Below are 11202 nucleotides of genomic sequence, written 5' to 3'. Positions count from 1 at the left end.
TAAAACAAGTATTTTCATTGAAGCCAAGAAAGGGTGACTATAAAGTGAGTTTTGGCAAAACAAGTATCATTGTCATGTTGAGATGGCAGAGGGTTGTTGTCGGCAGCTGGAGAAAGTAACTAAAAAAGTAACTAGTAATCTAACTTAGTTACTTTTCCAATTGAGTAATCAGTAAAGTTACTAAGTTACTTTTTCAAGGAGTAATCAGTAATCAGTAATTGGATTACCTTTTCAAAGTAACTGTGGCAACACTGGTGATTCCATAATTTATTCCTCAGAATTGAGTGAGTCCATATTTTTTTCCCCTCTGCTTCGTCTAAAAAATTAACCGTTACTGACTGCCACAATTATTTTTCCTGATTTCTTATAGTGTTTCTTAAAGCCAGAAAGTTGCCATTTGAAATGACTTTAGTTTTGTGTCATGTGTGTGATCTGCTTTTTTTCTACAAAATTAAACAACTGAATGAACATCCTCCAAGGCCGGCGATTCCATAATTATTGCCAGGGGTTGTACATATAAGGTCCCACTGTTGACAGTGCATGTCAGAGCACAAACCAAGCATGAAGTCAAAGGAATTGTCTGTAGACCTCTGAGACAGGATTGTCTCGAGGCACAAATCTGGAGAAGGGCACAGAAACAGTTCTGTTGCTTTGAAGGTCCCAATGAGCACAGTGGCCTCTATCATCCATAATTGGAAGAAGTTCAGATCCACCAGGACTCTTCCTAGAGCTGGCCACCCATCTAAACTGAGTGATCGGTGGCCTTAGTCAGGGAGGTGACAGTCACTCTGTCAGAGCTCCAGCATTCCTCTCTGGATAAAGGAGAACCTTCCAGAAAGACAACCATCTCTGCAACAATCCACCAATCAGGCCTGTATGGTAGAGTGACCAGACATAAGCCACTCCTTAGTAAAAAACACATGGCAGCCTGCCTGGAGTTTGCCACAAGGTACCTGCAGGACTCTCAGACCATGAGAAACAAAATTCTCTGGTCTGATGATTTACTGCCACCTTTTAAGGTGGCAGTAATTAAACCATTACTTAAAAAGCCATCACTTGACCCAGCTATCTTAGCTAATTATAGGCCAATCTCCAACCTTCCTTTTCTCTCAAAAATTCTTGAAAGGGTAGTTGTAAAACAGCTAACTGATCATCTGCAGAGGAATGGTCTATTTGAAGAGTTTCAGTCAGGTTTTAGAATTCATCATAGTACAGAAACAGCATTAGTGAAGGTTACAAATGATCTTCTTATGGCCTCGGACAGTGGACTCATCTCTGTGCTTGTTCTGTTAGACCTCAGTGCTGCTTTTGATACTGTTGACCATAAAATTTTATTACAGAGATTAGAGCATGCCATAGGTATTAAAGGCACTGCGCTGCGGTGGTTTGAATCATATTTGTCTAATAGATTACAATTTGTTCATGTAAATGGGGAATCTTCTTCACAGACTAAAGTTAATTATGGAGTTCCACAAGGTTCTGTGCTAGGACCAATTTTATTCACTTTATACATGCTTCCCTTAGGTAGTATTATTAGACGGTATTACTTAAATTTTCATTGTTACGCAGATGATACCCAGCTTTATCTATCCATGAAGCCAGAGGACACACACCAATTAGCTAAACTGCAGGATTGTCTTACAGACATAAAGACATGGATGACCTCTAATTTCCTGCTTTTAAACTCAGATAAAACTGAAGTTATTGTACTTGGCCCCACAAATCTTAGAAACATGGTGTCTAACCAGATCCTTACTGTGGATGGCATTACCCTGACCTCTAGTAATACTGTGAGAAATCTTGGAGTCATTTTTGATCAGGATATGTCATTCAAAGCGCATATTAAACAAATATGTAGGACTGCTTTTTTGCATTTACGCAATATCTCTAAAATCAGAAAGGTCTTGTCTCAGAGTGATGCTGAAAAACTAATTCATGCATTTATTTCCTCTAGGCTGGACTATTGTAATTCATTATTATCAGGTTGTCCTAAAAGTTCCCTAAAAAGCCTTCAGTTAATTCAAAATGCTGCAGCTAGAGTACTGACAGGGACTAGAAGGAGAGAGCATATTTCACCCATATTGGCCTCTCTTCATTGGCTTCCTGTTCATTCTAGAATAGAATTTAAAATTCTTCTTCTTACTTATAAGGTTTTGAATAATCAGGTCCCATCTTATCTTAGGGACCTCGTAGTACCATATCACCCCAATAGAGCGCTTCGCTCTCAGACTGCAGGCTTACTTGTAGTTCCTAGGGTTTGTAAGAGTAGAATGGGAGGCAGAGCCTTCAGCTTTCAGGCTCCTCTCCTGTGGAACCAGCTCCCAATTCAGATCAGGGAGACAGACACCCTCTCTACTTTTAAGATTAGGCTTAAAACTTTCCTTTTTGCTAAAGCTTATAGTTAGGGCTGGATCAGGTGACCCTGAACCATCCCTTAGTTATGCTGCTATAGACGTAGACTGCTGGGGAGTTCCCATGATGCACTGTTTCTTTCTCTTTTTGCTCTGTATGCACCACTCTGCATTTAATCATTAGTGATCGATCTCTGCTCCCCTCCACAGCATGTCTTTTTCCTGGTTCTCTCCCTCAGCCCCAACCAGTCCCAGCAGAAGACTGCCCCTCCCTGAGCCTGGTTCTGCTGGAGGTTTCTTCCTGTTAAAAGGGAGTTTTTCCTTCCCACTGTAGCCAAGTGCTTGCTCACAGGGGGTCGTTTTGACCGTTGGGGTTTTACATAATTATTGTATGGCCTTGCCTTACAATATAAAGCGCCTTGGGGCAACTGTTTGTTGTGATTTGGCGCTATATAAAAAAATTGATTGATTGATTGATTGATTGATGAGACAAAGACTGAACTCTTTGGTGTGAATGCCAGACATCATATTTGGAGGAAACCAGGCACAATCCCTAGAGTGAAGCATGGTGGTGGCAGCATCATGCTGTGGGGATGTTTTTCAGTGGCAGGAACTGGGAGACTAGTCAGGATTGAGGGAAAGATGAATGTAGCAATGTACAAAGATATCCTGGATGAAAACCTGCTCCAGAGCACTCTGACCTTAAACTGGGGTGGCAGTTCACCTCTCAACAGGACAATGACCCTAAACACACAGGCAAGATATCAAAGGCATGATGTCAGGATACTCCCCCTCTTGCTGCCACCTTATTGTGGTGGGGGAGTTTGCGTACCCGGATGATCCTAGGAGCTATGTTGTCGGGGGCTTTGTGCCCCTTGTTGGGTCTCCCAAGGCAAACAGGTCCTAGGTGACCAGTCAGAATAAGGGCAGTTCAGAAGCTCCCATGACCAGTAAAAAATCAAGGACCGAGACGTCGCCCGGTATGGCGGAGCCGGGGCCCCACCCTGGAGCCAGGCCTGGGGTTGGGGGTCACGTGTGAGCGCCTGGTGGTCGGGCCTTAGCCCATGGGTCCCGGCTGGGCTCAGCCCGAAACAGCGACATGAGCCCGCCCTCCTGTGGGTTCACCACCTGCAGAGGGGGACATGGGGGTCGGGTGCAGAGAGGACTGGGTGGTGGTCGAGGGCAGGTGGCCCGGCGGCCCGGTCCGCGCTCACAGCCCCTGGCTGTTGGGACATGGAATGTCACCTCACTGGGGGGGAAGGAGCCTGAGCTTGTGCGGGAAGTTGAGAGATACCGACTAGAGATAATCGGGCTCACCTCCACGCACAGCTTGGACTGTGGTACCCAACTCCTGGAGAGGGGCTGGATGCTCCACTTGGGAAGAGGCAGAGAGCTGTTGTCGCATTGCTTATTGCTCCCCAGCTCAGTCGCCATGTGTTGGAGTTCACTCCGGTGAACGAGAGGGTCGCGTCCCTATGCCTTCAGATCGGGGACAGGTCTCTCACTGTCGTCTTGGCCTACGGGCCGAGCGGCAGTGCAGAGTACCCGACCTTCTTGGAGTCCCTGGGAGGGGTACTAGATAGCGCTCCGACTGGGGACTCCATTGTTGTCCTGGGGGATTTCAACACCCACGTGGGCGGCGACAGTGAGACCTGGAGGGGGGTGATCGGGAAAAACGGCCTCCCCGATCTGAGCCCGAGTGGTGTTCAGTTGTTGGAGTTCTGTGCTAGTCACAGTTTGTCCATCACGAACACCATGTTCGAGCACAAGCGTGTCCATAAGTGCACATGGCACCAGGACACCCTGAGCCGGAGGTTGATGATCGACTTTGTAGTCGTATCATCTGACCTTCAGCCACGTGTCTTGAACACTCGAGTGAAGAGAGGGGCTGAGCTGTCAACCAATCACCACCTGGTGGTGAGTTGGATCTGCTGGGAGGGGAGGAAGCTGGTCAGACCTGGCAGGCCCAAACGTATCGTGAGGGTCTGCTGGGAATGACTGGCGGAACCCTCTGTCAGTGAGGTCTTCAACTCCCACCTCCGGGAGAGCTTCTCCCAGATTACGGGGGAGGTTGGAGACATGGAATCTGAGTGGACCATGTTCTCCACCTCCATTGTCGATGTGGCCGCTCGTAACTGTGGTCGCAAGGTCTCTGGTGCCTGTCACGGTGGCAATCCCCGAACCTGGTGGTGGATGCCAGAAGTAAGGGATGCTGTCAAGCTGAAGAAGGAGTCCTACTTGTCTTTATTGGTAGGTGGGACCCCGGAGGCAGCTGACAGGTACCGGCAGGCCAAGCGTGCCGCAGCCCATGCGGTCGCAGAGGCAAAAACTCGGGCCTGGGAGGAGTTCGGGGAGGCCATGGAGGAGGACTGTCGGTCAGCCTCAAAGAAATTCTGGCAAACCGTCCGACGGCTCAGGAGGCGGAAGCAGCTCTCCACCAGCGCTGTCTATGGTGCGGGTGGGGAGCTGTTGACCCTGACTGGGGATGTTGTCGGGCGGTGTAAGGAATACTTCGAGGATCTCCTCAATCCCATCGTCACGTCTTCCGAAGAGGAAGCAGAGACTGGGGATTCAGAGGCAGACTCATCCATTACCCAGGCCGAAGTCATCGAAGTGGTTAGAAAGCTCCTCGGTGGCAAGGCTCCTGGGGTGGATGAAATCTGTCCTGATTACCTTAAATCTCTGGATGATGTGGGACTGTCTTGGCTGACACGCCTCTGCAACATCACGTGGCGGTTGGGGACAGTGCCTCTGGATTGGCAGACTGGGGTGGTGGACCCTCTGTTTAAGAAGGGGGACCAGAGGGTGTGTTCCAATTACAGGGGGATCACACTCCTCAGCCTCCCCGGTAAGATCTATTCCAGAGTACTGGAGAGGAGAATTCCACCGATAGTCGAACCTCGGATTCAGGAGGAGCAGTGTGGTTTTCGTCCTGGTCGTGGCACACTGGACCAGCTCTACACACTCCATCGGGTGCTCGAGGGTTCATGGGAGTTCGCCCAGCCAGTCCACATGTGCTTTGTGGATCTGGAGAAGGCGTTTGACCGTGTCCCTCGGGGCACCCTGTGGGAGGTGTTCCGGGAGTACGGGGTGCTGGGCCCTTTGCTAAGGGCTATCCGGTCCCTGTACGACCGCAGCAGGAGCTTGGTTCACATTGCCAGTAGTAAGTCAAACCTGTTTCCAGTGCACATTGGCCTCCGCCAGGGCTGCCCTTTGTCACCAGTTCTGTTCATTATCTTTATGGACAGAATTTCTAGGCGCAGCCAGAGTGTAGAGGGGGTCTGGTTTGGGAACCACAGAATCTCCTCTCTGCTGTTTGCGGACGATGTGGTTCTGTTGGCTTCGTCAAATCAGGACCTTCAGTGTGCACTGGGGCGGTTGCAGTTGAGTGTGAAGCGTCCAGGATAAAAATCAGCACCTCCAAATCCGAGGCCATGGTTCTCGACCGGAAAAAGTTTGCTTTGCCCTCTTCAGGTCGGTGAAGTGTCCTTGCCTCAAGTGGAGGAGTTTAAGTATCTCGGGGTCTTGTTCACGAGTGAGGGGCGGATGGAGCATGAGATCGACAGACGGATCAGTGCAGCATCTGCAGTGATGCGGTCATTGTATTGGACCGTCGTGGTGAAGAGAGAGCTGAGTAGGGGGGCAGAGCTCTTGATTTACCGATCAATCTACGTTCCGATCCTCACCTATGGTCATGAGATTTGGCTCATAACCGAAAGAACGAGATCGCGAGTACAAGCGGCCAAGATGAGTTTCCTCCGCAGGGTGCCTGGGCACTGCCTTAGAGATAGGGTGAGGAGCTCGGTCACTCGGGAGGAGCTCGGAGTTGAACCGCTGGTCCTCCACATCGAAAGGAGCCAGTTGAGGTGACTTGGGCATCTTTTCCGGATGCCCCCTGGACACCTCGCTGGAGAGGTGTTCCGGGCATGTCCCATCGGGAGGAGGCCCCGGGGAAGACCCAGGACACGCTGGAGGGACTACGTCTCTCGGCTGGCTTGGGAACGCCTTGGGGTTCCCCTGGAGGAGCTGGGGGAGGTGTGTGTGGATTGGAAGGTCTGGGCGGCTTTGCTTGAGCTGCTGCCCCCGCGACCCGACTCTGGATAAAGCGGAAGAAAATGGATGGATGGATGGATGGACTTCAGGATAACTCTGTGAATATCCTTGAGTGTCCCAGCCAGACTCCAGACCTGACTTTGAACATCTGTGGAGAGATCTGAAAATGGCTGTGCACTGATGCTCCCCATCCAACCCAATGGAGTTTGAGAGGTGCTGCAAAGAGGACAACTGCCTGTTTATTTATATATAATGTATTTGGGAAAATAGCTTTTTTCATGTTATCATTATGGGATATTGTGGGTAGAATTTTGAGGTTAAAATGATCTTTCTCCATTTTGGAAAAAAGGTTTAACACAAAATGTGGGGAAAAAATGAAGCGCTGTGAATACTTTCTGGATGCACCGTATAATCTGGTTGAAAACATCTCTAAGATGACAACAAAACAGTTTAAAAGACATATAATCTGTATAAATCTAATGTAATCTGGTTCTAAACGTTTGTAGGGTGACAGCAAAACAATACTTATGAGGTCTCTTAGATAATAAACCGACCCTTTCATTATTTTTTTTAACTATATGGATTTGAATGACATGCGATTACACCAATCATGCTTGAACCCTCGTGCGCATGCGTGAGTTTTTTCACGCGTCGGTGATGTCATTTCCCTGTGGGCAGGCCTTGAGTGAGATGTGGTCCCGCCCTCTGGGCTGAATTCCTTTGTTTCACACGCTGCTCGAGACGGCGCGTGTTGCTTTATCAAAATTTTTTCTGGAACTATGAGGAATATCCGAGTGGACACTATTCGAGAAATTAAGATGGCTTTCGGTGAAAAGTTTAACGGCTGATGAGCGATTATGGGGTGTTTCTGTCGGTGTAAGGACTTCCCACGGAGCGGGACGCCCTGCAGCGCTTCCAGGCGCCGTTGTCGGCCTGTTTCGACCTGAAAACATCCTAATTTAAGGCTTAATTCACCCAGGACGTCGTGAGAGAACAGAGAAGATGCAGAAGAGGCCGGCATGAGGACTTTATGCGGACATTCCACTGTTTAAGGACATTTTTAGTGAAAGACGTGCGCGCAAATTCGCCGAGTCGTTTCCGTGACGACTCGACAAATCTGTGTGCGCCGCGACAGGAAAAACACCTCCGTGTTGAAAACCATTTGTAAAATTCAGGCGGCTTTTGATGGCTTTCAACAAGTGAGTAACTGAGAAATTGTTTAACAGCTTGGGCATGTTCCAACTTGCCCGTTAAGGTTTCCAACGGAGGCGTTTTTCCTGTGGCGACCCCCCGCGGTCGGGTCCGGCCCGACATGCGACTCTGCCCGCACGTTCTTTCATTACAAAATGTCCGTTAACAATGGAATGTCTGAATAAACTCCTCATGCCGACTTCTTCTGAAAGTTCTCTGTTCTCTGACGACTTACTGGGTCAACAGAGCCTGAAATGTGGAAGTTTTCAACTTGAAACGGCGAGACGCTGCCGCCTCGAAGCACAGATCGCCGTCAGGCGCCGTGGGCCGTCCTTACGGCGACACTACCAGACCAAAATCTCTCATCAGCCGTTAAAATTTTTACCGAAAACCAGCTGAATTTATCGAACGGTGACCACTCAGTTGTGCCTTACAGTTTTGAAAAAATTTTGATCAAACAAAGCAGCAGTCTCTGAGCCATTCCTAAACAATGAAAAAATCGACGAGAGGGTGGGCGACGTAACCGACAGGCGTGAAAAAACTCTCGCATGCCCACGAGGGTTCAAGCATGTGTGATGTAATCACACGTGATTCAAATCCATATGGTTTTTGAAAAAATAATAAGGTCAGATACTTTTCTAATAGACCTCGTATAATCTATATGGAAAAAAATACTTATGTTCTGGTGTTGACCAGTATTCAACATCTCTGCAGTGACAGCTAAAATATCTTAAACTGTATTTAATCTGTATGAATTAAATATAAATCTAGTGTAACCAGTTTTAATCTTCTCTGTACCTGCAGCTAATATATATATAAACTTGGTTTAATCTATATAAATTGAATTCAATCTATTTTTAAATGTTTCTGCACCTACAGACACTACTTTATATGGGCTATAATCTTAATTTTCCTGACCAATTCACTCAGTTTTGACTAGTTCAGTGGAATATAACAGCACTGACTTGGTCCGTGTCGCGGCCCGAATGGTCCTCCCTAAAAATCAGTTCATGCTGCCTTCACTGTGAATGTGTCATTTTGGAGCGTCAGCAGCATCATTTCTGAGCATCAGCTGCAATCCATAGATTATCACCTCGTTTCTGCTTAAAACTGCACTCCAGTTATCATCTATCTCTGCGACAGATATCTGAAGCTTTTGTACAGCGCCTGTCATTTTGGCGCGTTGGTAGAGAAATGAGATGATTATCGCTTCATTTCTACTTAAAACGTCCAAGTTTCTGCTTAAAACTGACTTTAGAATAATTCAAGAGGTTTTACTTTGTCATCTGATGGTTAATAATAACATTATTCCCTTTGATCGCTTTGGGTGTAGAGAGTCCGACTCAGAGAGTCGGTCTCAGACATGATGCTGTGGTCCGAAATGGTGCATGCGGAGTGGAGGCAGGGCGGAGCAATTTTTAGGGGGGACCGTTCGGTTGGTGACACCGGGAAAGTGTGACTGTTTATGTTTTGGTGTTGTTAGACGTAACATCAGCATTTATTTTTTTGTCTGTCTGCCTGTTAGCAGGATTACATCAAAACTACTGCACAGAATTTTGACAAAGGTTTCACCACATATGGATATTAGAGCATAAAAGACTCCATTACATTTTGGAGGTGATCCGGATTCTGGATCAAGATTTCACTTTAGGTTTACATCAAAACTATTTCTTGGATTCTCACCAAATTTTCACCACAGATGGATATTAGAGCATAAAAGACGCCATTAAATTTTGGAGGTGATCCAGATTCTGGATCAAGATTCCACTTTAGGATTACGTTAAAACTACTTCATGGATTCTCACCAAATTTGCACCACAGATGGATATTAGAGCGTAAAAGACTCCATTAAATTTTGGAGGTGATCCAGATTCTGGATCAAGATTTCACTTTAGGATTATGTTAAAACTACTTCATGGATTCTGACCAAATTTGCACCACAGATGGATATTGGGCCATAGAAGACTCCACTTTGGAGGTGATCCGGATTGGTGGACGTCAGAAATCTCGGCTTGCTCTTGTTATAATTATAATAATTAGTTGTTTTACAGACACACTAATCATAATCTATACATTAATCAAGATCCAGTATACAGTCTCTCTTTACAGCCAGTAGGTTTTTTTTTTTAAATTGCAAACATGTGGATGGAATAAATCTTGAAATGTCTTAATCTGTCCTCTTGATCTCAGCAGACTTGAGCCACTTCATAAATCTGACAGTTGTTTGTTTGTTTTTTTCCTGATCAGGGCACAGAGGCTGCTGTAACACTTTAGTTTCCTGAGGTGCACATAATGGCATGTAATCGCCAGATGTGAAGCGGATTGACAGAAGGAACATGCTGGTCCTCAGAGAGCCACACTGCAGCACTCTGTCTCCACCAAGTGGTGTCTCATTACACCCTAGGAGGACAGCCGCGGCTTAGCTTTCTGAAGTACTGAGCAGTATCATGTGTCCACTTTGAGTCCATTTGGACGTGTCATTTGAAGGATGTCTGTGTTTTCCGTTGCTGTGTTCATCAGGGGTGTTTCTGCCTGCTTTTAGTTGTGAGAAGAGTTGCTTTGTGGAGACCAGGTCAGACTGGGCAGAATGACACCACCGTTCCTGTTGAACATGATTTGCTTTGGTCATTATACCGTGCACACACATTCTAACACCCGATTCCTTTGGTTCCCTTTTTCTCTCCTTGTCCGACCAGGTATGAAGCGTCCGTTCAGCCCAAACGCTCTGTCCAACACAGCGTTTGGCTCCGGGGTGGCCATGCAGATGGGTGTTCAGGCTGGTTGCAAGGGCCAAGATGAGGGTGCAATGCCAGAACATCACCCACCAGGGGGCACTATGACTGCTGCGCTCTACAAAGCCAAAAGGGAGAGGAAAGAGAGGAGGTACACACTGTGTGACGTCTGCAACATCCAACTCAACTCAGCCGCACAGGCCCAGATCCACTATAATGGCAAATCCCACCAGAAGAGACTCAAGAAAATGAGCAATGGCAAGATGTCCAGTACCACAGGTAGGTCTGGACCGCTGCGTGACTGACCATGTGTTTGTTTATTGTTGCTAAATGCCATATAAATGCAGAACATTGGCTATAGTGTGGATCTGTGCATGGTGCATCATGCAAAGGAGCCACACGGCTTAACAAAAACCCACACAGTGGTCACAGTCCGCCACCATGAGGCTCTCTGTGCCAACCCCCTGCCCCCTGCTTGTACTCAACACAAGTTAAACAAATTGGATTCTATTTGCTGAAATGTGTTCAGACAGAGCCTTGGGCTGAGCAAACACACACAACAGCAAAGCGAAGTGATGTCAGCAATAGAGAAGCTAATTAAGTGCTGGTTGTGTTTGACGGGTGTGTTCCTCAGAGTAATGCAGCTGGAATGAAGCTGGACATTTTGTCTTCTGAGTCGCAGCCTCGATTAGGACTGAGTTCCGGGAGACTCGGCATCTCAATTGAATTTGTCTTTTTAATAAGTTAAATACAGGCTGCGCACAAATAAAACAGAATGCAACACTACAGGGACTGAGGTGGCACAGTTCTAATCGGGTGCTCAGTTGATGCCAGTTGTTGTTTGTCTTTTGGCTGTCCCCCTTTTTGTTCTAAGT

General features: G+C 47.2%; 1 protein-coding gene across 1 annotated transcript in view; it reads left to right on the top strand.

The window, feature by feature from the left end:
* Positions 1-11202, top strand: part of znf385c (zinc finger protein 385C) — a 453093-nt gene that overhangs the window by 118379 nt on the left and 323512 nt on the right. The window contains exon 2 of the mRNA XM_034189945.1: positions 10292-10606. Coding sequence (XP_034045836.1) covers positions 10294-10606 — 313 coding nt within the window. The 5' untranslated portion in view covers positions 10292-10293. The remainder of the gene's footprint in view (positions 1-10291; positions 10607-11202) is intronic.

This window comes from Thalassophryne amazonica, chromosome 16 (assembly GCF_902500255.1).
Source record: "Thalassophryne amazonica chromosome 16, fThaAma1.1, whole genome shotgun sequence".
Taxonomy (NCBI): domain Eukaryota; kingdom Metazoa; phylum Chordata; class Actinopteri; order Batrachoidiformes; family Batrachoididae; genus Thalassophryne; species Thalassophryne amazonica.
The sequence above is the reverse complement of the archived record's forward strand: the minus strand, read 5'-3'. Positions and strand labels throughout refer to the sequence as shown.